This window comes from Cyprinodon tularosa, unplaced genomic scaffold, assembly GCF_016077235.1.
Source record: "Cyprinodon tularosa strain WSP-4 unplaced genomic scaffold, ASM1607723v1 ctg310, whole genome shotgun sequence".
Lineage (NCBI taxonomy): Eukaryota > Metazoa > Chordata > Actinopteri > Cyprinodontiformes > Cyprinodontidae > Cyprinodon > Cyprinodon tularosa.
This window is the reverse complement of record NW_024039020.1, coordinates 1,368,178-1,395,445: the sequence shown is the minus strand read 5'-3', so window position 1 is coordinate 1,395,445 and position 27,268 is coordinate 1,368,178. Positions and strand designations below refer to the sequence as shown.

At 39.7% G+C, this 27,268-nt stretch overlaps 3 protein-coding genes across 3 annotated transcripts in view; 1 reads left to right on the top strand and 2 right to left on the bottom strand.

Moving 5' to 3' along the window:
* The window catches only part of stag1a (stromal antigen 1a), a 67,047-nt gene extending 58,213 nt beyond the window's left edge, over positions 1 to 8,834 (top strand). The window contains exons 17-32 of the mRNA XM_038292336.1: positions 656 to 748; positions 926 to 1,219; positions 1,969 to 2,039; positions 2,163 to 2,331; positions 3,030 to 3,122; positions 4,589 to 4,763; positions 4,875 to 5,014; positions 5,168 to 5,269; positions 5,371 to 5,519; positions 5,817 to 5,945; positions 6,040 to 6,242; positions 6,319 to 6,487; positions 6,582 to 6,698; positions 6,768 to 6,882; positions 7,135 to 7,215; positions 7,401 to 8,834. Coding sequence (XP_038148264.1) covers positions 656 to 748; positions 926 to 1,219; positions 1,969 to 2,039; positions 2,163 to 2,331; positions 3,030 to 3,122; positions 4,589 to 4,763; positions 4,875 to 5,014; positions 5,168 to 5,269; positions 5,371 to 5,519; positions 5,817 to 5,945; positions 6,040 to 6,242; positions 6,319 to 6,487; positions 6,582 to 6,698; positions 6,768 to 6,882; positions 7,135 to 7,215; positions 7,401 to 7,424 — 2,124 coding nt within the window. The 3' untranslated portion in view covers positions 7,425 to 8,834. The remainder of the gene's footprint in view (positions 1 to 655; positions 749 to 925; positions 1,220 to 1,968; positions 2,040 to 2,162; positions 2,332 to 3,029; positions 3,123 to 4,588; positions 4,764 to 4,874; positions 5,015 to 5,167; positions 5,270 to 5,370; positions 5,520 to 5,816; positions 5,946 to 6,039; positions 6,243 to 6,318; positions 6,488 to 6,581; positions 6,699 to 6,767; positions 6,883 to 7,134; positions 7,216 to 7,400) is intronic.
* Positions 8,835 to 10,599: 1,765 nt separating this feature from the next.
* pccb (propionyl-CoA carboxylase subunit beta) lies at positions 10,600 to 17,578 on the bottom strand. The gene is made up of 15 exons (XM_038292338.1): positions 17,304 to 17,578; positions 16,487 to 16,606; positions 16,304 to 16,372; positions 16,136 to 16,192; positions 15,928 to 16,041; positions 15,174 to 15,284; positions 14,752 to 14,860; positions 14,540 to 14,660; positions 12,862 to 12,943; positions 12,655 to 12,778; positions 12,470 to 12,577; positions 12,036 to 12,136; positions 11,273 to 11,371; positions 11,084 to 11,183; positions 10,600 to 11,008 (listed from the first exon to the last, which is right to left on the bottom strand). The coding sequence occupies exons 1-15, from the start codon at positions 17,547 to 17,549 to the stop codon at positions 10,887 to 10,889; spliced, it is 1,683 nt and encodes a 560-aa protein (XP_038148266.1). The 5' UTR covers positions 17,550 to 17,578; the 3' UTR covers positions 10,600 to 10,886.
* A 3,939-nt stretch (positions 17,579 to 21,517) lies between these two features.
* LOC119788187 lies at positions 21,518 to 26,843 on the bottom strand. Its single transcript, XM_038292379.1, has 5 exons — positions 26,571 to 26,843; positions 24,202 to 24,881; positions 23,529 to 23,780; positions 22,666 to 22,785; positions 21,518 to 21,874 (listed from the first exon to the last, which is right to left on the bottom strand). Exons 2-5 carry the CDS (start codon positions 24,526 to 24,528, stop codon positions 21,518 to 21,520), a joined length of 1,056 nt encoding a protein of 351 aa, XP_038148307.1. The 5' UTR covers positions 24,529 to 24,881; positions 26,571 to 26,843.
* Positions 26,844 to 27,268: the final 425 nt, after the last annotated feature.

The window sequence follows — 27,268 nt, the reverse complement described above, 5'->3', positions numbered from 1 at the left end:
TTGTTGATTTTCCTTTTATTGGAGCTATAAATCCAACTGTGGATTTAGTTATTTATGTAGATACGGTTTTTTTTATACCCGATTTATGTACACTAACAGGCTACAACTGGCTATAAAAAAATATAAATATATTTTTAAAAATCCTGAATTAGATTTTTAAGTAAGTGAATACATTTGATGAGCTTTGTAGTAAAGTTAAACATGGATCACAGCATTCCAGACAGCAACCAGGTGGGAAGAAGTGCGGGTGTTTCTTTTTTTACAGAAGTAAACATTAATAGTATATGATGTAGGTGATTTTTAGTTTGCCACTGGGGAGGTAAAGTGGTATGTAGAGCAGAGCTCCCAGTTGTCCGGCAGAGTTGAAGGCTGAGACAATGTTTTCAATTTGGATAATTCTTTGTTTGTGGACATAATCTGAAAATCACAAGTAGATTTAGGCTTTGAGGATCTAGTTCAATTTACAATCAAAAAGCATTTCTCCGCTGCAGCAAAGTAAAAAGTCTCTCTTTAAAATATCAAATGACTGCATTAGAAAAGTAATAGTTTGTACTCCTCCATCGCAAAAAAATGAAAAAAAGTGCTTTGATCATCTAACAAAGAGGAAATGACCTTTTGCTGATCTGTAAGTGTGTCTTATGTTCTTTCTTTCCAGGTCCTGACTGCTAAGGAGAGGAAGACCCAAATAGACGATAAGAATAAACTCACTGAACATTTCATCATGGCTCTTCCTATGTTATTATCTAAGGTAGGCCATGACTAGGTCAGCAGGAGAGCATCCAGGGATTAATGACAAATATTCAAGTGATATCAATGTAATCCACTGCAACATTATTTAATTAACCTAATGAGCATTAAAACATATTGCTGTCAGCCTCTTTATGCCCTAAATAGTTTAACTCTAGTCTTTGTTCTTTCCCATTAGTACCAGGCAGATGCAGAGAAGGTAGCAAATCTACTTCAGATCCCGCAGTTCTTTGACCTGGATGTATACAGTGCCGGGCGCATGGAGAAGCATCTGGATGCCTTATTGAAGCAGATCCGGTTAGTGGTGGAGAAACACATTGAGACGGACGTGCTGGAAGCCTGCAGTAAAACCTACAGCATCCTGTGCTCTGAGGAGTACACCATCATGAACCGCGTAGACATCGCTCGCTCACAGCTCATCGATGAGATGACCGACCGATTTGCACACTCGGTTGAAGAGCTGCTGCAGGAGGTATGGATGGGAGGAATTGTTGAAAATGTGTTTCTGGATCTGTCGGATCTTTGTTAGATCATTAAAAGTATCCCTACAGAGGAAAACATTTGATGTGATGAGTTTAAACCTAAATTTATCTCAACATATTGCTCCACAACAGCTAATGAATATATTTATCCAGAAAACACAAGTGAATTTATTTGCAGATGCAGCAACCACTTTTGCTGCTTATTTTCTGTCTCTGATTTTTGAAAAGCTTTGAGCTGTTTGAGCCTCTATGAGAACTGGGCTATAAGAAGGTATTTTTCTCCAGCCTTCCTGCTATAAACAATCTTTTTTTTATACTGGTAGCAAAGGGGACATCACATTACTGTAAGGGAGTTGCAACTGTATTCATTGTCAAATTTATAACAATTATTGAGTTCAATATTAGGAAAGCAGTAGTTTCTGTATGTCTGTCCTGAATCCTTAACTGGAGAATGGGTGATAAAATCACCACTATGTTGCTTATATCATAAAAGCTGAATATTGAGTGCAGGGAAAATCATTACAGATAAACAATAAAGCAGAGCAGCTTCGGTTTAAATCTGTCATCATATCTGCTGAAATGTTGCTTCAAGTCTGCATGAAACATGATTATTCTTTTACTAATTCAAGGAGTGCTGGTTAGCTTCTTGTCTTCAGTGGTTTAATTTTTTGTTTTGTTATATTTCGTTTGATTGACCCTGATGTCAGTCAGGTGTGCTAACGTACTTTTTGTCACACAGGGTGAAGAAGCCGACGATGACGACATCTACAACGTTCTGTCTACTCTTAAGCGTCTCACAGCTTTCCATAAGTAATTAGTTCCTTTATTTAAACAAAGAAACAAATCAATGTTTAAAACTTGTTTAAAAAACAACACCCCTGTTACGAGGACCTCGCTACCATAATTTAACTCCCTTTGTCCTTTCCTCTTCAGTGCTCATGACCTAACAAGGTGGGATCTGTTTGGGAATTGTTACCGGCTGCTGAAGGCGGGCATAGAGCAGGGCTCCATGCCAGAGCAGATTGCTGTGCAGGCCCTGCAGTGCTCTCACTACTCCATCCTGTGGCAGCTGGTGAAGATCACGGAGGGGGTTCCCAGCAAGGTGCTCAGCTTTTCTCTCTAAAATCACTTTCTCTGTTCTTGGGTTCCAGCTTTATCTTTAGACTCAGGCTCAGATTTAGGGGTGCTTCATCTGAGATTTTATAATAACTCATGTAAAGAAATGGCTTTATATTACTTAGATCCATATGCAACTATAATGAATTAACTCTGCTGCCTTGGCAAGCATAATTTAGTGACCAACAGCCTAGAAATCGTTTCTAAACACTTTATTTTTATACATCCAATATCTGGGTTATTGAAAGGTTGTATGGAAAAGGCAAACATTCAGCTCTAATGCTGCTTTTATTGGCAAATAAATGAATAAAATAAAACTTTCTGTTTTTATGCATTAATAGTTTGAAGAATTGAATATTGATGCTGGCAATAAATGAAACCAGCTCTTTATAAATCTACTTATTCATCATTTTAAAGTGACTTTGATTATCCAATGATGTGTTAATGTATCGGATGTAAAAACAATAAATCAAAGCTGTTTTCTGAGCTGATGGACGGTATATCGATTGTTCCATCCACGTGAAGTTAATTTAAGCATCAGCCTTTCATTAAATCAGCTGCGCTGTTAAAGAAATAAATGCCTTCCTGTCTGAAGAAGGGTGCTCTTTGTGTTGTATTGATTTCTGCTAAGGTGCTTAGTATTTCTGACACTTTACTAATGACATTCATCTGTCCTGCATGTAGGATGACCTCTTAGCTCTCAGGAGGGTGGTGAAGTCTTTCCTCGCTGTATGCCAGCAGTGTCTGTCCAACGTCAACACACCAGTTAAAGAGCAGGTGAGAGAATTGATTTAGCCCTGTCTAGTCTGATAACACACACGTTTTGGATATTTATTTATCCTTTATTTAATCAGGCTAATCCCATTGAGATTGAATGAGAGGTTGCCAAGAAGGCATCAATATAGTAACATAACTAAAAACGATAAAGACGTGCAACACATTAGAAACATTGGTCATATAACAGGGTTTCTGTGGGTCACTAAAAATAATTATATTTATAATAATTATAAATAATTATAAAATAATGCGCACTTTCATCTGGTTTGGTCTGCCGGCTTCCGTAGCGTCGTGAACGCGCAGGCGCGCGCTTTCAGGAAATCCTATACACTACTGTTTATGCTCTAAAAACATTCTAAATTACTTCATTTCGAGTAAATTATGGATGCTACCCACTCAGGACACTTGGAATACATTGGATGAGCAGTATGGAGGAATATTGACACGTTTTTTGTGGACTTTTATGGACCTTTCTGTCTCGGGCACCGTAGACCTCCATTATTTGAATGTCAGCAGACAGCAAGAAGCCTCCCAGATCTCCAGATGCATTTGAGATATAAAAAAAATACTCCAGAGTGTTGTTCAGCATGGGGGTGAGTAGAAAATGAAGGCTAATCATGTTTTGGGTGTACTATTCCTTTAAAAAGCATTCAATTAGAGTTACTCATTCCTGTATAAACCCTGTATAAAACACAAAGGCTTTGGACTGCAGTGATTTTAATCCAGTTTTAAAATCAGTTTACAGCTGAAATTATGAGAGCTGAAGTATTGGGAACGAACATCTATCAATTGGAAATGATTGCATACATTTTTCTTTGTTGGACAATAAAGATAAAATTATCTGATGCCTAAAATGACTTCCTAGGGCTGGAGTTGGTGATGATTCTCTTATTCATGATGCACTTTTCAGCATCCGGAGACAGTGAACAGATGCATCCATGTAAAGCACATAACCTTAGATTATGATAAAAAAAAAAACTGCTCCATTTTTCTTAAAGATACTGAATATTATGTTCCTTAAAAGTCTTGTTATAACCAATTCTAGATATTTATGGTAGATAAAAATGCAACAGGTAGACTATTTCTTGTTAGGAAGGAAGGAAGGAAATCATTTGCAAATCATAACGGGAAAAAATTACATTTAGGAAATTCTGCAAATAACAAGTTGTTCTTGTATTCTATCAAAGACAGGATGTAGATGCTGGAAGGCCCCAGCAGGAGTGGGTTATGTTCTGTTTATAATAGTGTTATCTGCATAGAAATAAAAAGTTAAATTTGGAATGTTAATGTAAGCTGGGAATAAAATCAAACTCAGTAGAGCACCTTGAGGGACACCCATTTAAACTCTAAGGAAGTACAGTCTATCTGGACTGCTGTGGTTCTGAAAGATGTGAGGTGTTTATCCATGATATTCATGTTATTTGTGTTTCAGATTCATTAAAGACACCTTTATCTCTCTCGTTTAGGCGTTCATGCTTCTATGTGACCTGCTGATGATCTTCAGCCACCAGTTAATTACGGGAGGAAGAGAAGGTCTCCAGCCGCTGGTGTTCAACCCAGACAGTACTCTGCAAAACGAGCTGCTAAACTTTGTCCTGGATCATGTCTTCATCGATCAGGATGATGAAAATCAGAGCATGGGTGAGGATGTCATGGCATGACTGACTAAAGCTAATATTTTTTTGTCTCGGTGAAATTGAATTGAGGAACTCCTTTTTAATCAGTTTCCTCCATCTTTTTTTTTTTCTGTAGAGGGAGACGAGGAGGACGAGGCCAACAAGATTGAAGCTCTGCACAAAAGGAGAAATCTGCTCGCAGCTTTCTGCAAACTTATCATCTATGACATCGTAGACATGCCTGCTGCTGCTGATATCTTTAAACACTACATGAAGGTGTGTTGATCTGCACTGGTTGAGTTGTTTATTGCAATTAATGTTTTTTTTATTGGAAGGGAAAAGATAAGCTGATAGTTTCTCCTTGAGATTTCTTCTGCACTAAATTGCCCATTTCTTCATGTTTTTACTCCTTTCCACTCTGTGCCTCAGTACTACAACGATTATGGTGACATCATCAAGGAAACACTCAGTAAAACAAGACAGACAGACAAGATTCTCTGTGCAAAAACACTCATACTCAGTCTGCAGCAGGTGAGGCACTTATTCTCATAAGTAAAAGTTTTCTGCTCTCCGATTCAGCAACACTCGGATGTTCCAGCCCTCAAACATGATCACTCTCGTTGTTGTTGCAGCTGTTCAATGAGCTCCTGCAGGATCAGGGTCCCAATCTGGATCGAACATCGTCACATGTTAGCGGCATCAAGGAGCTGGCTCGCCGCTTCGCTCTGACCTTTGGTTTGGATCAGATCAAGACCAGAGAGGCTGTTGCAACGCTACACAAGTACGACTCTTTCTGTTTTAATCGGTTTTTAAAGCAGGATGAAATTAAAATACCAGAGTTTAAGCTGGACCGTTAGGCCAGACCTAAAAAAGAACACAAAAAAACCCCAGAAATCAATTTCAAAGAAGGAAGGCTGCCTCCAGCACTTGAGGTTATAAAAACAGAGCACTTTACTAAATAGGATATGATCTGTGAGAAAATTGAAACACAAAGCTGATGATAATGTGTTTGTAGCTTCATGCTTGGCATTTCTCACTTCCCTTGTTACTGATCACTGCTTCCACTTTGTTTAATCAGGGATGGAATAGAGTTTGCATTTAAGTATCAAAACCCTCGAGGATCAGAGTTTCCTCCCATCAATCTGGCCTTCCTGGAGGTCCTGAGTGAATTCTCCTCCAAACTAATACGGCAAGACAAAAAGACGGTGTACGTAATCCTTTCATCTCTTTCTTTTCTCCATTTTTTTTGCTAGGCTAAAGTTCCTAAATGATTACAGAATTTTTCAACTTTGTCTCCTCAGTCACTCGTACCTGGAAAAGTTCATGTCTGAGTCGATGTCGGAACGCCGGGAGGATGTGTGGCTGCCGCTGATCTCTTACAGGAACAGTCTGCTGACCGGCGGAGACGAGGACCACATGTCCGTCACATCAGGCTCCAGCAGCAAGACAGGCTCTGTGCGCAGCAAGAAGGGACGTCCGCCGCTGCACAAGAAACGCATTGAGGGTGAGCGTGCAGACCTGTGAGTCGTTTGTTGAAGCCTAAAGAGGATCCTCATGCTGACTGTAAACCTTTGTTCCAGAGGAGAGCAGCGTGGAGGGCTCATGGATGATGAGAAATGACACACTTCAGACGCCGAGTGCGCTCCAGACTCCTCAGCTCACCTCAACGGTTCTCAGAGAAAACAGACCTGCAGAACACATGCCTGATCCGGACTCAGAACCAGGATCGGAGAACGACTACGTCCACAAGTTTGTTCCATTTCTTTTAATTCAAACAGATAAAATTTTAAAGTCTTTTTTTGCTGCATGTGTTTTGATAAAATTGAGTCTCCGTCTCCTCCAGTCCTCAGATGCAGATGTCTTGGCTCGGCCAACAGAAGATGGAGGAGGTGAACAGGAAAGACCGAACGAGCATGAACTACATCAAGTCACGCAGCAACCAGGGCGTCCGGCAGACTGTGTAAGTCTACGTTACACTGTTTCACTCAGTCAGAGGAAATCCCTGTTTAAGTCTTGTTTTCTCCTCCAGCCGCGGTTTGATGGAGGACGACGCAGAGCCCATCTTTGAAGACGTGATGATGTCATCGCGGGGCCAGCTGGAAGACATGAACGAGGAGTTTGAAGATACCATGGTGATCGACCTGGTCAGTGAACAGCTGGATGCTTGAACTGCATCAGATTTTATTTAGATAAGAAATATGAAGGATCCTCTAAAGCAGAGAAACCGGCAGCATCTTTATTTTATTTTGATTCTTATTTAACAAAAATGTTTTATTTGGCTTTTTTGCTAAAATGCATTTTACCCAATTATTAGTATTTCTGTTTGTTAACGATTATTGTTTTGAAAAGATGATAAAATCATGTTAGGCATTAATATGAACCTTTTGTCTTCTCAGCCACCGTCGAGGAACAGACGGGAAAGAGCAGAATTAAGACCAGACTTCTTTGACTCTGCAGCGATGATAGAAGACGAGTCGGTATGTGAATAATTTATAATTATTTAAATTTCTGGTAATTATCTTGATTTTTAAATGTTTAGTAAAAAGAGTTTTATTTTAAAATGTGATTCATGAATACATTTTAGGAAGCTAAGCGATTTGAAAATGGCTTCTGATGATTAAATATGGCTGTAATTTATATTTTACTTTGTGTGTTTCTTCAGGGATTCAGCATGCCCATGTTCTGATGTGGAAAGTGAATATCACGAGTTCAGCTTGCTGAGGAGTGAACTGAAGGGAGGGAGGGTCTGGGACGGTGACTGTACCGCCTAACAATCAAACTCGTTGTAAAGAAGAATATACTGTGTTAAAGTGTTGTCTATCTTTCTCTGAGACATGACGGAAGGATGTTGGCCAAGTGGATCGGCGTCGGCTGGAAACAATCTGGAAGTTGGGATCTGTTCTCTCTCACGCAGACTGGAGGTTCTGCAGTCAGAATTATTCAAGAACTTCGACCCATTCGTGTTTTTTTTTTTGCCTCCTCTTCCTCTGCAGCCTGTCGGCGTAGCTCTGGTTAGTGGTGCTCCCGATGGCGCTGGCTTTGAAACCCTGCAGCTGGTCCAGTTTTTACACTTCCTGATACAGTGATGCACAGATTCTAGCCGCCATAGTTCTCTGTACAGCCCCTACTTCTACTTTTGATGTTGCACTTCAGTCCTTCTGGTTGAGTCGAACATAAACAGGACGACCCCACTAAATGTTCCACCTCTTCGCTGTGAATCACCAGCCTCTCCCCTTTTGCTGTCTGCTCGCCATCTCTTGTATGTGGTGCTTGATGTGCGTGTTGAAGTGTCGGTGTACGGTGGCCCAGTAGTGACACACCTAGACAAGAGATCCACAGCTCTCAGCTGACCCCAGAGGATGTTCATACATTGACCAAGCATATCAGAGCTTGTTGGACTGTGAGGAGCAAAGAAAACCCCCTGCTGTCTCACACACACACCCACTCTAAATAACAGCTTTTTAAAGTAAAAACGTTTAAAAAAATATAATAAACATATTTTCAACTCTGTAGCTTTAGTACTAAAGTTTTAAATCAAGTGTGTTTTGTCTGTTTGTACAGTTTTTTTTTTGTTTTGTTTTTCTTGAGTACGTATCATGTTTGTTGCCAAATTGTGGCCTACATACTTAAAAGTATATTCCATCCCTCTCACCTGTTAAAGCGGTTACCATAGATACCAGCTTTTAGGCGCCGTATCGTCTGATTGTAATTAACACTCAAGTATTGCAGCAGAATATCTGTGCCGTTCCATCATCTAAAAAGGTCAAAACGAGCCGCTTACATCTTTTGCACCCGCATTCAGTGTTAATGGATCCAAGAAGTTCTAGATTTTGTTGTTGATCATCGTTCATATCCAGTGCAGTGATGGATCTTTGTCTGGCAGATCTGTTTTGAATGTGTTCTGAATGTTATCAGCCATACCTTTTACTTGCCCTCTTTTGGGTCAGCAAACAATTTTCAACCTCTTTCGCTGTAAATATCAGAGATGATTGGATCTTTTTCTGCCGTGCAGTTGACATCAGTTGCCCTAACTTACTCTAAAAGCCTGTTTTTCTGTGATCTTTTTAATAAAATCTGTAATCAGTTTATGAACTAATGTTTTTTGCATTTTTTTTCGTATGCCTCCTGCTGGTTAAAAGATTAAACAATGTAATAGCTTTAAAATATTGACATGATTTGTACGAGCAGGGCTGGTAAATATGACAACAGTGGGTCCAAAACCTCTATGAAGGGACATCTGGATCGGATGGCATGAAAGCTGCAAATATTTCAGATTTTTTTAAGATAATCTAAAGAGAGGCTAGTAAGAGACCCCACAGTAACTGGAGAAGCTGCAGACATCCACAGCTCCGAGTCCGGCACACAGGGAAATCTGCTGATTTTGTGGAGGGATGCAACAGGAAGAAGTAAAAGCCATGGATGCACGGCACAGAGTGTGATCAGCCTGCAGGACTGCATAGGTGGAATGGAGGCCCAGACTGCTTCATTGAGCTGCCTTCAGGTCATCTGCCTTTTTTGGGTCTGGTGATTCTTTTTTATCTTTTTTTTTGCAGTAGCTTTTCTGTGCAGGTTTTCTGTGGGAAAATAAAATAAGAATCCCTATCCAGCCTGTCAGCATGAGGTGCTCTAGAATTGATGTGGCTGCATTGAGTGTAGTCTTCGAAAAACGAGTAGGCAACACTGCTCAACCAATGAAGGATGCTGATCTTTAAAAAAAGGATTTTGCACAACTTGGCAACAGCTCAGTTTCCTTTCTCCTTAAGACGGGTAAAGAAAGTACTTTTGACATTGTTGGTTCAGTAGTATCTTGAAACAGGGCTTGAAAAATTAATAGGCTCTATGCACAACTCCACTACTTCTTGAATTTAAAGCAGCTCCTTTGTTTCCTGTCTTTCATGATTGGATGCACTGATTAATCCAGGTGTGTATGACCTAAGTAACTGGCCAGACACACCTGGATTAATCAGTTCGTCCAGTAATGAAAGACAGGAAACAAAGGAGCTGCTTTAAATTCAGGAAGTAGTGGAGCTGTGCATAGAGCCCATTGAATCTTCTTTAGGATTTGTCTAAGTTGCTCTAATGTGCACTGACTCCAGCCCCAGATTAAACAGATTTACAATGACAAGGCTGTAGTTCTCCCTGCTACTGGTGCTCCTCCTGTCTCACTTCTTCCTTCCACTGAATCTTAATATGCTTGGATGATAACCTCTGAACCAGTCTCTTCAATGAATGCAGACGCTCATTGCTGATAATCACTTAAGTCAGTCTTCCCCATGATGGTCCTGTACTGATCCAGACGGAGAGGGTCAGGAAATCTTTGCAGGTACTTTGAGTTAAACAGCGGATTAGGATGTGACATGTTTCCAATATTTATTTTTCACAGTATTATCATTTTGAGTCACTGAAATAGAGATTTTCATATCTTTTAGACACAATCATAAGGGAAGAATCGGATTTACAGCATCTGTCTATTTTATATATCACTGAAATAAACGGCAAAAAATATTAAACTCTTACACAATTTTTAACATTTTTAGATGTACATGTATAGGGAAAAACAACCCAGCATGATGCTCTAAATCATCATTCAGCTTAGAACTTCAGATTACAGTAAATTTAATCTAGGAAAACCAGATTAGATAGAAAATATGGCTAGAAATACAATCTACAGTGATGTTTTATTTTACAGTGGGTGCTGGAGAAAGAAGGCACAGTTTAGACTTTTATGACCTTAAGTGAAAGAAACATTTGTGTATTTTAAAAGGAAAAAACAAAACAGTACACTGACACTGAAAAATTTATAGAAGGAAAAAAATATATTTTTAGCTAAAATTGATTTAGTGTTACTGGTTTTGTTCAAAAAAAAAAAAAAAAAAATAGCCAACAAGCTTCTGACACCCATAAAATTCACTTCCAACTGTTTGATAATTCAGATCCAGATTAAATCATTCTTGGTTCTATATAAGGGCATGAGCACTGTGGAAAAGTGAGATGAAAAGTAACGAAATGAGGGAAAGCTTGTGACCCTGGAGTGGTAAACAAATGTGACAGCCATCTGCTTGGCCGCTTTCCAGAGGAGCTCCTACAGTTCATCTGAACCAGAAAACAAAAACAGGCACTCCGTGCAGCCGGGCGGATCAGAAGGGCTTCAAAGAGGAATGTTGGCATGCTTTTTCCACGGGTTGACTTGTTTCTTACTGGCCAGCACCTCCAGATCGCTGCAGATCTTCTTTCGGGTGGACGAAGGCTCAATGATGTCATCGACAAAACCTAGAAGGAGCAAAGTTCAAATGGAGGAATGTTTGTTTTCAACACATAAGCTGGAGGTACAGATGGCAGATTTACCTCTGACGGCTGCTGGGAAAGGATTGGCAAACTTCTCCACGTATTCAGCCTCTGCTTCGGCCTGGTTTTCCTTTCCTCTGAATATGATCTGAACAGCACCCTGTAAAAACGAAGCAGTGAGAGGACAACAAGAAAAAAATATATGAAACCAAATCAAACAATAGGGACAAAAGACTAATATATCTTCACCTTGGCACCCATGACAGCAACTTCCGCTGTTGGCCAGGCATAATTCACATCTCCTCTTAAGTGTTTGGAGCTCATCACATCATAGGCTCCTCCATAAGCCTGAAATGGGACAGATTACAGTATTTAAGCTCTTAACATTTATCACCCTGCATAAATGATATAGAAATAAGTCAATATTATATTAACTGTATTTACCCTTAACTTAAGTGGGTAAATAAGATAATTTGCCAACGGAGTGAGATTTTTACACTTAAAATAAGATAATACGCACTTGGAATAAGACAATGCAATTGTTTTTTTTTCTTATTTTAATCGTAAATTGTCTCGTTCCACTGGCAAAGTTTCTCACTTACCTCCTTAATTCAAGAAAAAAAATATACTTATTTTAAGAAAAAATTACTTATTTAGATTTCAATTCAGCAGACATTAAATATGAAACCTTGAAAGCCACGGATTGAAAGAAAAATTAATAATGGAACAAAAGAAGCAGGAAAAATAAGTGGTAGATTGATGGAGAAACAAGTTGACAAACAGACAAAATGACAAAACCCTGGTGGGGAAAAGATGAGCACAGTAAGGATAAGCTGAAAAACCAAGGCCAGAGAAGGTGGATTTTTTATTTTTTGAGTTTTTATGCTACTAGTGGCTCGTTTTTTTAATGGTAGGCCGACAGGAAAGGGGATATGAAAGAGGGGAATAGACATGCGACAAAGGACCACAGGTCAGATTTGAAATCGGGTCATGGGTCGTGTGCACTACACACCTTCCTGGTGATGACTGTGATTTTTGGCACCGTGGCCTCTGCATAGGCGTACAGCAGTTTGGCTCCATGTCTGATGATGCCTCCGTACTCCTGGGCGGTACCTGGTGGGAACCATTGCTGTATTTTAAAGGGATCTCTGTACATTTTACTTTTACTTTGCACTAATCCTCTTCTATCCCTCATGTAGTACGAGGGATAGAGGATTTTCCAAAAATCATCTGTTGGTATTATAAACGGTAGCCATCTATTTCTTCTTTTCTTTGCTTTCTAGTCCAATGTAAATTGGCTTTGGCGGGTGGGCATTATAAGCTTCTTGCTTCTGCCAAAACACCCTTTTTCAGACTGTTTTAATTTATGTTATATGGACATATGCTGTCTTTATTATATACTTCTATGTCTGAAATAAGCAAACTAATCAGGTTTCACAAAAGTACCTGGCAGAAAACCTGGAACATCCACAAAAGTGATGATGGGAATGTTGAAGGCGTCACAGAAGCGAACAAAACGGGCCCCTTTGACCGAGGAGTTGATGTCTAAACAACCTGATGAACAAGAGAGAAGCGTCATGGACTTAAGAACCAAATCTTCAATTTCAGCGTCCTTGTTTGTTTCTACTCACCAGAAGCTACTTTGGGCTGATTACCCACAATCCCTACGGTGCGCCCATTCATTCTGGCAAATCCCACCACAATGTTTTTAGCATAGTTGGGCATGATCTCAAAGAAGTCCCTCTCATCCACTATCTGAGGAGAACCATATGAAAAGCTCTTTACTTTTAAGCCTTCATTAAACGACACATATTTACCCATTTAGTGTGCGGACATACAGCGTGGATGATGTCCAGCATGTCGTAGGCTTTTGTTGACTCAAACGGGACGATGGTGTCCAACGATTTCACCAGACGATCACTGTAAAGAAAGAACGTGGTATAAAATGTTTCTAGTGTAGCTTTGTTGGGCAGCTTCAGTAAGGTTGAATCCCAAACCTCTCCCTGACCACTAACCCTCAACTATCAAGTGTCACTACCAGTGAAGTAACACTCACAGCTGTGGAAGCCACCTAGATTGTAGGTGGGGGGTATAAACGTGAATGGGACGGCCGCTTTCATCCAACAGAAAGGGAAAGCAGCCGTTCCTAAGGTAACACAGTGACGCCACGTGTGTGGCTGTAGCTCTGTGACGCAGGTTAACATCAAACGTTCGCCATTTTCTTAAAAATAAATCCAGTCAATCAAATGAACCTATTTCAAAGAGGACCTTCCATTTAGGGATTTAATGACATATTTTTTTCTTTTTCCTAACTTGTGATTTCCTGCCAGTTAGGCAAAGATGCATCAAACCGGCAGAACTTCATTTGAATGCACATTTCCTCTGGCACTAGTTCGGCGTACACTTGCTGCCAAATTCCAGCAAGAGTGCACTGATGCAGAATTACTATATCGGACTGAATGGTTCACTCGCCAGACCCACTACATGCTTTGGGACAGCCCTTAATGTGGCGGACCCTTCGCGGGAATGTGCAAACAGTGCATTAGTTCTTAGGGTTAGTGTTTAGGGGCCGATTTGGGATTCAGCCTAAGAGTCTTCACAGCGAGATCCTGCCATGGATAAAACACACAGAAACAACGTAAGACCTGAATTCAGTCGAGAATGAGGCCAACATTCTGATTAGATTGTGTTCATCTGATATAACAAAATCAAACTGCCTGAGTTCAGGGATGCAATAGGACACAATAAGGCAACTGAATTGGAAAAAATATCCTTCAGGTCATAAGATGCTGGTACACCACAGCGCAGATGAGTGAGGAAGAGGAGTTTATTTCAGAAGCACCTCAAAGCTCAGAGAACCAGGGCGAACACTGAGGCCAAAGCCATGTTTCTACCAGGAGCAAAAATGAAAAAAACAACTAACGGCGAAGAAGTCCATTCAAAAACTAGCAGCTTGTTAGACAGAGACCTGTTCAATATGGCCGTCAGAAGGTTTACCCCATACAAAACGCAACTTCCAGCAGGGAAATAGGCTGGATCTGGAGACAACTGGTTGTGAACACGCACAGAGGATATGGAAGTAAAGAACTCAGTTTGACGTGTTTCAGGGCGTTACTGATGATGAAAGGGGGCTGGTCTCAGACTGATCACAATTTAGACATTTGTGGTCAATATGGACAAAAAAGCTAGAAGCGTTTTTAGAAGCGAGCAGAGAGATTTAACAAATACCAGCCAAGGTATAAAGAAGGGACGGCTTTCTAGACACACTGGAACCATCAAGCAAAGCCAGAAAGCTGGAAGTGAAGAGGACTTTGCAGCAGCCAACAGATGGAGTTACCAGGCAAACCTGGCCTGCTACATTTGGTAGTTATTTAGACGATTATTTAATATCAGGCGACACTGTTACAGGGCAGCGCACCCTCTCGCTTTCCACTGATAATCCACAACCCCTGTGAGAAGAGTTTTTATCCCATCTAATACAAGGTCAGTAAAAAGAGAATAAAGGAGGTATTTTACCTGGGGTCATGGCACTCCCTTATGGGTGCTGGATCTTGATTACTAAGTGGAAGGAAGTTGAAGAACTCACGAAGGTTTAGTAAAGCCTCAACGTCGTTCTCAAACGCGCGATGAGCCACACCTGAGCACAGCAAACATCATATTCTTTATAGGCTTAAAGCATTACAGAAATATGATTGGATGAGTCCGATGGATGTAGCTAAGGCACTTACCAGAGACTGTGGTGTGAGTTTTGGCCCCACCGAGCTCCTCCTGCGTCACGTCTTCATTCGTTACAGACTTCACCACGTCTGGTCCTGTGATGAACAGGTATGACGTGTCCTATATAGACGTGTAAGAAGAGGGTGGAAGAAAGGAAAATGAGCTTCTTAAGCTGAAATAAGAGTGGATAAAGAATATCCATCTATCTCCTGGATTAGCACCCAGGCTAACTTGGAGATTACAGTTATATTCATCCTGTCTAATTGAGAGTAAATTAGAGAAAATCAATCTTTCATTTAAATAGAGGCATCCAACATGAGTTTATTTATATTCAACAAAGATATCTTTTGGATAATCAATATCATTCCACTCTGAAAGAAAAAAAATGTCCTGAAACATCTTACACCAGTCTAATGTATGACCCCAATCATACCTTAACCATGAAGGTGAAATCTGTCAGGGCAGGGGAATACACGGCTCCTCCTGCACAGGGGCCCATGATGAGGGAGATCTGAGGGACGACTCCTGAAGCCAAAACATTCCTCTGGAAAACGAGAACAGCTCATATTTTTAAAATCTCCCTTAACCCCTGAAAGACCAGGAGGTCCACTTCCTTCTGAGGAAGAGTTTAAAGCTTCCAAAATAATAAATAGAAGTCAAGAGTAGCGCCAGTGTGGTCCAGTTTCTCTGACTTTGACTGGCTAGGTGTGCTCTCTTCATCCTTTGATATGGGAGCTGGCTCGGAGCTCGTCTGCCTGGCTGTGTGTTTCCTGGACAGGGCCATCTGTGGAGCTGGTTTACAGTTGCCTTTTGTATCTCTGCTTCTGTCTTCTTGAACCCCAGTCAGCATTGGCAAAGGGTTACTCGCACGGAGTCTTGTTTCTTCCTGTTTAAAAAGAGTTTTTCCTCTCCACTGTCACTACAAGCATGCTTAGTGTGAGGGATTGCCTTTGAGTCAATGAGTCTATCTAATAAATTGGTTTTACTTAGATAGAAAACTTTGAATCAATTCGACTGTGTGATCTGGTTGAATTGTAAAGTGCCTTGAGATGAAAGGTGTTGTAAATTGCTGCTAAATAAATAAACTGAATTGAATATGGTCTAAAGGTCATTTGCACATCACACCATTACTCTGAGGTTTAATTTCTGAGTAATGACTCTAATAACAAACAATCAAATAAACAAACCAGAAATATATCTGCATATCCGGCCAAGGACTCTACTCCCTCCTGGATCCGAGCTCCTCCTGAGTCATTTAATCCGATAACAGGAGCCCCAACAGTCATGGCCTGATCCATGATCTGAAAGCAAAATAAAACAAGTGTTAGTGCCAACAGCCTATAATTGCAAAGCTGGGAAAATAGTGTTTAATGGTGCACAAGGGTGGTTGATTACCTTACAGATCTTCTGAGCATGAGCTCCCGACAGGCTGCCACCAAACACTGTGAAGTCCTAAAAAAAAATAAAAAATAAAAAAAAAATAAAGGAGGCAAATCAGGATAGACCCAACCACCCTGGTATTGCTACCCAGATGTTTTCCAGCACAAGTTCCGTCTTCTGTACCTGGCTGAACACATAAACCAGCCTGCCGTTGATCCTGCCTCGGCCAGTCACAACACTGTCACCAGGAAACTAAAAAAAACAAACATATATATATATATATATATATATATATATATATATTATGCAGTTAAAAACAAGTTTTTTCCTCATTTGCATTGGAGTTTTCTGAAATCTATCCACTACCTTGTTGGCGTCCTGCTCCATGCCGAAGTCAGAGCAGCGGTGCTCCACAAACATGTCCGTCTCCACAAAGGACTCGGGGTCCAGTAGGAGCTCCACTCGTTCCCTGGCCGTCAACTTACCCTGCAGCAAATCAGTACAAGCATTTAACTAAACCTCAAAAAGACATTAGAGGCATGGAGGATATAATCTACAGTTACGCAAGAAGCTGGATTCAATGGAACAGACAAAAAAAAAGGGCAGGAAAGGTCATCAACAATGACTTTGTGGAACCACTACTACCTAACATGTAAATGTTTGTCTACCATCTTCCTTCAGTACTAAGTGGCTTATGTCACTGCTGAAGAAAATAATTCCCACAGCATGATACTGCCACTCCTGTGTATTCATTGGGATTCCTTATGGCTTTAGTTTATTTACTTTCTTAGATTCTTTGTAGCTCTGCCAGTGCTGCAATGAACCTCTAAATCTTTTTTGCGGTTATAATAACTAATAAAAGATTCTAATAAGATATATTGGGCAGGCCTAATTGATCAACATTAAATTAAATGAAGAAGCCCTCGCTTTCTGTAATCGCCACTATAGACAATCGCTGGCTCTTCTTTAGAGTCTTTGGAATTAAATACTGCAGGCTTTCCATGTATTTATAGTATACAGTCTTTTGTGTTGTTCTATATATATTGTTACTTATAATACTGTAATAACCAGATATGTTTTGTAAGCATATCCATGTCTATATGCATAACTGAAAAGAACTCTTTTGATTATGTGAGGTGAGCTAGGTTTCTTTTTGCTCTTTGTGTGTGTTTGCTAACTTTACCTTTTTATGTTGTGCATCTATTCTCTTCTGACCTCCCCCGATTAGCGCCGCCTTCCGTTTCTGCTCGATCCTCTCCTTCACGGACAGGTGACTGACCGAGTACCAACGACGGTCCGGCAGGAGAGCGGACTTTGGTGACGACGCTGCTGCTGCGCCATGTTTTATATTTGCAAAATTTCTGAAGGAAACCCTCAAACTGCTAAACAACCCGCCACTACTACGAGCCACAGTGAAGGCCGCCATCATGCCTGTGAGACGTATGTGACGAAGGCGTGACGAGCCGGAAGGATGGGAATTTTAGCCAATGGTGTGGTGAGGGGTGGGTTCGACTAGCCAATCAGAATGCGGTAGGGAATGGGCGGGGTTTTATATGAAAAAGGTGGGACGTCATGTAGTACGAACCCTTGAACATAAACGTTGTTTATTCAAATATATTTCTGGTTTGTTTGTTTTGTATTATAAGTGCTGGTAACTTATTCTTGATAAGTTTTATGTCAGAATGACCCCAATATAACCCCAGTTAACATCTGTATTTACTAATAAAACCGCTGGAGTAAGTCAGACGTAATTGTTATAATTTGTATTTTATTTTATTTATTTTCACGGGGCAGTTCCTCATATCAAAAACCTGTCTGTCTCTGTCTATCTAGCGATGAAAAGCAAAGTCTGAGCAGTTTCAGTTACGAAATAAATCCTGTGTTCTAAATCATACCTTGAAGTCAGTTGGGAGAAAATCAGTGCTAACAAGTGCGGGGGGAAAAAGACTCAGAAAATATCACTTTATCACAAGATTACATAAAAAATGTGTTAAAAAGGCTGCATTTATCATAGGATGAATGGTTTCAAAATCAGCAGTATTCATTTTCCATTCTGGGTACTGATAATGATTGTAAATATCTCATCCTCGATGCACTTAAAACGGTTTGTTATTAAAAAAAACTACTTTGGATAATATTTGTTGCAGGATACATTACTTGTTTCTACGGAGCCCCTAAAGGGACATGGAGGAAAAAAAAAACTTTTGCGAGATCTCGCAAAAGTATTGCGAGATCTTGCAAACGTTTTGCGAGATCTCGCAAAAGTATTGCGAGATCTCGCAAACGTTTTGCGAGATCTCGCAAAGTAAAACAGATGTCCTGATTCACACTCCTTGCTGGTTAGTGGCGGTATTGCACCACATAGTTGTTTGCCAACCGCCATTAAATAGAAGAAGAAGAAGAAGAAGTAAACAGACACAAAACAATGGAGGCGCAAACAGATCATCCATGGGAGAAGTTTATTCATTTCTATTTTAGTATTGGCCTGACATATAAAGACATCAAATCCGTACTTGGATGTAGACATGGATTCGACATTAGTGAGAGACATTTGAAAAGATTACTCAGGGCGAGGGGACTTTCTCGTCGTAAAGAATACAGTGATCTTGCGGTCCTGGTGGAATTCATCAGTAACGAGCTACAGTTCTCTGGTCAGCTTCATGGGTACCGGTGGATGTACGCAAAGTGCAGAGAGCATGGACTACTCGTTAAGAAGGAGGATGTGAGGTTGGTGCTGAAGGAGCTAGATCCTAGAGGAGTTTCTTTAAGGCAAGCAAGACGCCTAAGACGACGGAGCTACTTTTCGAGAGGGCCTAACTTCATTTGGCACATGGACAGCTATGACAAGCTGAAGCCATATGGCTTTTGTATCAACGGAAGCATTGACGGTTTTTCGAGAAAAATCATCTGGCTTTCTATACCACGAGTAGTGACCCCAAGTTGATTGGGGGTTATTACGTTGATGCAGTCCAACGTTTAGGGGGCTGCCCTAGGATTGTGAGAGGCGATTTAGGGACTGAAAACGGCCATGTTAGAGGCTTTCAGCGGTTCCTCGTCCCGTTTCATCCAGACGGCACTGTTGATAGCTACCTGGAGGGAGCAAGCACCGCCAATCAGAGGATCGAGTGTTGGTGGGGTTTTCTGCGAAACCAGTGCGTGGAGTTCTGGTTATCCTTGTTTGCAGACATCAGAGACACTGGATATTTTGACGGCGGGTTTCTGGACAAGGCTATCCTTCAGTTTTGTTGCATGGGACTGATCCAGGTGAGTTTTGTGTTTTGACGTAAATGTGTGTGAGACTGAGGAGAGAGAAAGCTGGAGGGAGCAGGGGAGAGGAGAGAAAGAAAGGCCAATTTTGGATACGTTTTTGAACTATTTTAAGTTTACATGTATGTACAGTTCCTCCTAAATGTATTTTGTGTATTTTTAACAGGATGAACTGGAGGACACTGTCCAAGTTTGGAATGCACACACCATCAGACCATCGAAAAACATCAGTGTCCCCAGTGGTAGACCGAATGTGATGTATGCCTTGCCTCAACTCTATGGGACCAGAGACTTTCTATCCCTTGTTGAAGATGAACATATTCAGTTGTGCAAAGACGAATGTGTTTTTCGGCAGCTGATACCATGTGATCCAGATGTGTATGGACTATGCAACATCTTAATGTCGGAGTCACATCTGACTCTACCAAGAGATCCTTATCAGGCTGTGAACCTGTACAGGCACCTAAGAGAGGCCATCACTGCAGCTATTTAAGTCAGGAATATTTAAAATGCCCTGTAGGGGAACAATTAATACCAAACCATTTTAATAGCTGATTATTCATTTAAATTATTTTTTGTTAACATTTCACAAAATGTTTTCTATGTCTTAGATGTAAATAACCATCAGTATCAGCCTGTGTGCAGTGACAAATTAATAGTGAAGATACAGTATCTGTGAATAAAGCCACACATTTTAATGTTAGTGTAGCGGAATTCTTTTTTAATTTTTCTGTATGTAAAACATTTACAAACATTTGAAACCCTGAGGTAATGTAAACTTTGCCAAATCTGACTAGTTTGTCAATAAAAAAAAGTTATACAAACATTCAAGGTCACTTCTTGGGCAAATGCACTCACATAAAAAAATACATGTGATAGCATGAAGTTACAGTAGTACATTAGATCAATATGATGGAAACATTGTAATAATTCAGAAGGGCATATTACACAGACAAACTCAGCTTATACATTTTGTAAACAGGAACACTGGATAGATATCTTCGTATTGAGTTTTAAACTGCTTCTGAATAAGCAACTAACTGGCATGACTTCAAAAGGAACAATCACTAATTCTACCAGTGATTAACAATTCTGTAAATAACAGAATATCACCCTTATATGCTTTTAAGAAAAGAAGTCCAGCATAGAAACTGGGTTAGATTTAAAATAATCAAACAGAAAGCTGCAGTCATTTTCAAAGTATAATTTAAAATATAAAATCTGTTAAAAAATGGAGGTGTATTATTGCACCAGTAAAACAAATAAAGTGCATGCTGAAAAGGAAATGAGACTGCTTATCATGATGTCAGTGCATCAGATGTTTAAATGACAAAACATAAATACATAAATAAATGATTATCAACCATACCATGAGGCCAGTTACTTCTTGGCCTAGTTAAACCTGGTCCCACATTTAAATGATGTCCATTTCTAAGTAATTGCTGGACAGGATATTGTCAAACTCTGTCCGAAATTCTGGGTAAGAACTGTATGTACATGGCACATCAATTGTAGCTCCACAGGTATGAGCAACAGGCCTTCTGTTGAGGCCAGTTTCAGCATTAAAGCTAACCATAATCTTCTCAACACATATAACTGAGGAACCTGTGCAGAAGCGTAGGATTTTCTCAGCTTTTGCTTGATCAGCATTTTTCACATAACGTTGGAGATGGTTTAAGGTTGTTTGTTCTCTTTGAGACAGCACCACCTTATTAGTTTCAAGCAATTGCATTACTCTTTTGCCCGTAGGCTTCTTTAACTCATAAACACTCAACACACTTTCCTTATCTGGTAGTTTAAACCTCACAAGTGACATGGGTGTGGAGAGGCAATCTACAATAAATTTGGGCTCTTGGAGAATTGCTTTGTGTGCCATTAGTTCTATGGCAGGCTTCATGTTGTTCTCTGGAGGTAGGAAATGGGAACCCATCCGTGTGAAAAGGTCAAGCAAGTCCTCTTGATCACTTTCATCCAGTGTTCCCTGAAGAGCCTTCTCAACAGCTGATCTCTCAATGGGAGGGAGGTAGTTGAGAAATGATGACATCAGGATGTCTGTATCAACATGGTCAATTCCATTGATGCATGCTAAAATAAAAGCCATTGATAGCTTTACTGGCATAACACCATGATCTACAAATCCTTTAACCCAAATCCGTCCAACTGCTTGCCATTCCACTCAGAAAAATCTGGCCTAAGCCTTGGAACTCGCTCTGTTTCTCCTTCACACTGTTCAAGAAATTGCTCCCAGAAGGCTGTGTACACCTCCCTAGACACTCCGGCATCATCAATAGCTTTTTCGTTGACAAAGTCCATCTTTAAAGTCATATTCAGGATGCTGCGGTCAGTAAATACAGGCAAAAGATCATCAACAACCTTTATCCTGCAAACTGAAGCACGCCGTGTGGTCTGGGGACTTCCTGGGTTGCTGTCTGTTGGCATGTGGCTGCTTGAATGAGAGGGCAAATTGAAATTTAGCCCACTGTCCAGCTAGAAGAACAAAACACACAATTAAAAATCAGAATTGTCAAAGAATAAAGCAGAGGCCAAAGTATCCTAAATTTTGGCATATTTGTTAGAAGGTTACTGATTACCAACTAGGTTATCTATGCGCCTAAGATGTCATAATGTAAAAACAATGTTATTCATGTGAAGATACCTGGCAGTGGAGTCACACCAGAGTATGGTGTTTTCAGACGTCAACTAGAGCGCACCAGAGTTCGGCTAGAGCTAAACTGAGACCATCTCTTCAGGCGGCACTAGTTTATTAAGCATTAGAGTGCGATTGTGCTATCATACTGTGTCAAACTGGACCATATTTAAGTCAATCTAAATTTAGATTGACCTAAAGATCGAGGTGAGAAAAAACACCCTAAGATAAGAATTCCTTTAATATCACAAATTAACAAAATTTGGGTTCTAACAAAGCTTAAAACTACAGCCTATTTCTGTAAAAAATGCTTTATTGGATTTATATCACATTTGTAATTAAAGTGAGAATGCATCAAACATTAGAAGATATTGGGAGATATATTGGAAGATATTAATTTATTTTATTTACTTCTCTGATTTCTTTTTCACCGACGATTTTTATTTCTCCCCACTAGGGGGTTCTGTAGCACCCTCAGCCCCCTGGGGCCTTCATCTCAAGCATATTTTTATGAGACCATGTTACAAACTGCACCCCTTCTCACACTGGTTTCTGTTCAAAATTTGTGATCTCCTACCACAATAATAGTTAACACTGATGACATCAATTTGTTTGAAGTGGTGTGTCTTACCTGGGCAGCTTGCACTGCTTCCTCGTGTATGGACTGCTGCTCATCCAGGTTAAGCAGGCCATCACCTGAAGGGAGTAGAAGCTCTATCACCTGTGTAGGAGCACCACCCAACTCTGTCCTCTGAAGAATACAATAAAAGACAGCAGATACATTAACCCTAAAATCAGATTTATTTTCAAAAAAGTTTTTCATAATTACTTTTGTGCATGAGCATAACTTCCAGTCAACATCAGGAACACTCCAGACAATGTTAAGAAGTCCACTTAGGTTTTAGGATAAAAATTAAAATATTTTACATATTAGAGACATAACAGTACAATAAAGTTATAAGTCAAAGATAAAATTGCTGCACAATTCTAGTAATTAGACGAAAGGACTTAACTGACTCCCAATTTCATTAAATATAAAAATTAGTATTTGTTTTTAATACCCCATCAAACATGTGATATTAAAATTCAAAACATCCATCCATCCAACCATTTTCTGACCCGCTAAATCCTTCATGGGGTCGCTGGGCTCTATCTCCAGCATTCACTGGGTGAGAGGCGGGGTTTCACCCTGGACAGGTCGCCAGTCTGTCGCAGGGCAACACATAGACACAGGACAAACAACCATTCACGCACACACTCACACCTAAGGACAATTTAGAGGAGCCAGTTAACAGTCATGTTTATGGACTGTGGGAGGAAGCCAGAGTACCTGGAGACAACCCATGCATGCACAGGGAGAAAATGCAAACTCCATGCAGAAAGACCCAGGATTGGATTTGAGCCCAGAACCTTCTTGCTGCAAGGCAACAGCGCTACCCACTGTGCAACCCCAAAATGTATATCTTTATTAAGAAATTGTAAACAAAATATTACCTGTGTGTCATCCTCATCAACATGTTTTAAATTGATAACCACCACATCATCGTCCGAATCCCACACAAGTGTATCTGCCTCGTCAAACAAGGGGCCCGGTTCCGGTAAAGTGACGTCACTCGTGTTTTCTCTTCCGTCAATGCTGCTATTTTTTATGTCTGTTGGGGTTGACTGAAAGGGATGTGATGGACCTGGACTTTGTGCTGTCTCATCCTCAGATATTTTCCTTAACCTTTTTGATCTTTGTTGCATCTGAAAACAAATCAAAGACACAGTGCTTTAATTTCTTCAGTAGTAATCAAAAAAATAAATGCTGTGTAACAATACATGTTAAAACACAAAATCTATTAAAGGGGTGGTTGAACATACTGACAAATTGACCTATGTAATAATACTTAGTCATATGAATATGACTATTCCCTTCATTCAGCAGCACCTGACGTTTTTTGAACCATGAAGCAGCTCAGTAAACACAATGGAGGTGAACGCACGTTCCTCAAAACTTAAACACATCATCCAACAACTACAATACTTACCTCACTGTATATATAGATGGACAATTGTAATAAAGTTAGGGACAAGAGTCACTAACTTTATTAGTGACTCTTGTCCCCTTAACATCTGTCCATGTCAGTATCGTTATATTATTTATTACAAATATATGTGCATATACCTGGGCGCTTCCGTCACTATCAGTTGAATATGAACTATCCTGCAGATCTGTGATGACTGACTGAGATCCATCTTCAAACTGACCATTTTCCTCAGATGAGTGATCTTTTGGAGCTCCCTCTTTAGTACAGATGTAAAATCTGAGAAGTTTTAGTTTAGTTTGTTCATACATTTGGCCAACAGTGTGATTAAAGGGAATCTTGTTCCTTTTAAAATCGCAGATGTCAAACGTGAAGTCTTCAGCTCGCCCTTTTGTGGACTGCCCATCAGGAAAAAATAGTTCTTTTCCTAATTCCATGATCTGAGCAACAGTAGCTGTTTTTGCCATTGTAGAATGTCTCGTGCCTCCCCCACTGTTGGTCCGTACTTGACTGTATCCATTAATGCCAAAATGAAGCCATCAATTTCAACCTTTCTTGAAGCCTTCTCTCCTGCCCTATTTCTTTCTCTGGCCATGGTATTTTGGAGTTCGTCTGGGGTTCCACTCGGTGATCCTCTTGTCTTTGATTTCATTTTGCGTGCCCCTATTTTATATTTCAATCTCTCTAAAAGAGTGTCTTTACTGATGCTTTGGCACTGTGTTTGTTCACAGAAAGATAGCACAGCTACTCTATCACCATATGTGTTTATGTATTTTGACATTTGCTCATCACTCATGATGCGCAACACTGCTTTGTCAACCTGCAAACAGAAGAGAGAAACACTAGTGTCAGTACAGTGCATTGTATCTATTTTGATGAATCAGAATTTTTTTTTATACTTTGCTTATTAAGATGCATCAAGACAATCAGAAATCTAGTTTAGTGCAAATTACATGCCATTTATGTATTCCCATGTATTAACTTATTCAGTGTAGTTGCAGATTGTTCTAGAAAAAGTTTTAAAAGCCCTATAAAATATACTGTGTTAGCATTCGTTCTGACACAAGTCAACTTTTGTGCATTAAATAATTTCATTAATCACTGCAATTAATGCACCATTTAATTTGGAAGATGAGGATTCCTTGATTCAGCATGGAAAAATTAAAAACTTCTGTGGTTGACGTTCTCCATTTCATGGCACAAAAACATTGTGCGTCCAGGTTATCTCAACCTGAAAAAAGCGAAAACCTGACCCTGTGTGAGTTAAGCTATATAACTAAAACTCCACCTATAACCAAGTATCTTATAGACAGGTATAGATTTATCTATGAATTTGCATACACAACCCATTTATGAATGAATGCATTTAATCAATTTATCCTTATGGTTAATCATTTAAAATAAATATTTAATTTGCTAACTTGAATATCAATTATTCAAATTTATTTGAAATGTACTCTACATTAATTAATGTATGTTTCAGAAAGGTAGTCATCCTAATAAAGTAAAAAAAAAAAGTGTCACAGACCTTTATATAGTCGTTAGTTGTTATTTATTTTATAGTTTTACTCTGATGCTTGATAAAATAGTCAAGAAATGCAGATTGGAAAGGATTCCAACTGCTTGCAAGGTGTACTTTGCTAAATAAATTCAATTCGATTAAATTTTATTTATATAGTGCCAATTCATTAAAACATGTCATCTTAAAGGAATAGTACACCCAAAACATGATTAGCCTTCATTTTCTACTCACTCCCATGCTGAACAACACCCTGGAGTACTTTTTTGATATCTCAAATACATCTGGAGATCTGGGAGGCTTCTTGCTGTCTGCTGACATTCAAATAATGGAGGTCTATGGTGACCGAGACAGAAAGGTCCATAAAAGTCCACAAAAAACGTGTCAATATTCCTCCATACTGCTCGTCCAATGTATTCCAAGTTTCCTGAGTGGGTAGCATCCAGAATTTACTCGAAACGAAGTCATTTAGAATGTTTTTAGAGCATAAACAGTAGTGGCTTTGCAGCAATCCCGCATACTGAGCAAGCATGAAGCGACATTACACTGTAAATAAAGCTCACCAGGACAAGCTTTGCTCTTTAAACCACCCGTGCCTGAAAACATGTCGGCTCTATTAATTTCACAAATTTTATACTATGATAAATCACTGGCAAGGAACGTTAACAAGCTGGTAATGACGATACAGGTTTTCGGAAATAAAAATCAACCAGACTTGACAGTCAACAGTATGCTCGACCAGCCAGGGAGTTCAAAGTTACCAGTTTTATCCTCTACTCAAGTTTCATGATATCATGTTAACATTGTTATTAGGCTAGTATGCATTCACTATAATTGCAAGAAAAACAATCATGCATTTCTACAATTCTACGAATAATACCAATATTAGCTAACGATAGCATACTATTCACGAAGCTATTCACTCTACTTTCGTCACGAATGCCTTGTTGCTAAATTTACGTCAGGTTATTTAATGGATTGTTTACTGACCTTGTCTCTCTTCATTCGTGTAATGTCGTCTTTTGGGACTTCTCTAGAAATTAAGAACCTCTCCAAATCGTCCTCCATGGTTGTAGCTGACAGATGGGCGTTTTATCCTTTTCGCTTTGCGCCTCCGCTGTTGTGTGTCTGGTTTACTTCCGGTTCGCCCCCGTATGTTCAATTTCCGGTTTGCCGACGTAGAAAACCTTTTTTTAATCTTTTCAAATGTCTCTCACTAATGTCAAATCCATGTCTGCAGCCGAGTGTGGATTTAATGTCTTTATATGTCAGGCCAATACTAAAATAGAAATGAATAAACTTCTCCGATTGATGGTCTGTTAACTTCTTCTTCTTCTTCTTCTTCTTCTTCTTCTTCTTCTTCTATTTAATGGCGGTTGGCAAACAACTATGTGGTGCAATACCGCCACTAACCAGCAAGGAGTGTGGATCGCAAAACGTTTGCAAGATCTCGCAATACTTTTGCGAGATCTCGCAAAACGTTTGCAAGATCTCGCAATACTTTTGCGAGATCTCGCAAAAGTTTTTTTTTTCCTCCATGTCCCTTTAGGGGCTCCGTATGTTTCCACAATTCTGGTTATAAGGACAGTAAATAATATTTCAACTCATTTTCTGATATTTAAATTAAGAAAAATGCAAGCAGTAACTGGAATATTTTTTTATTTTTTATTCTCATATCTAAATTCTCG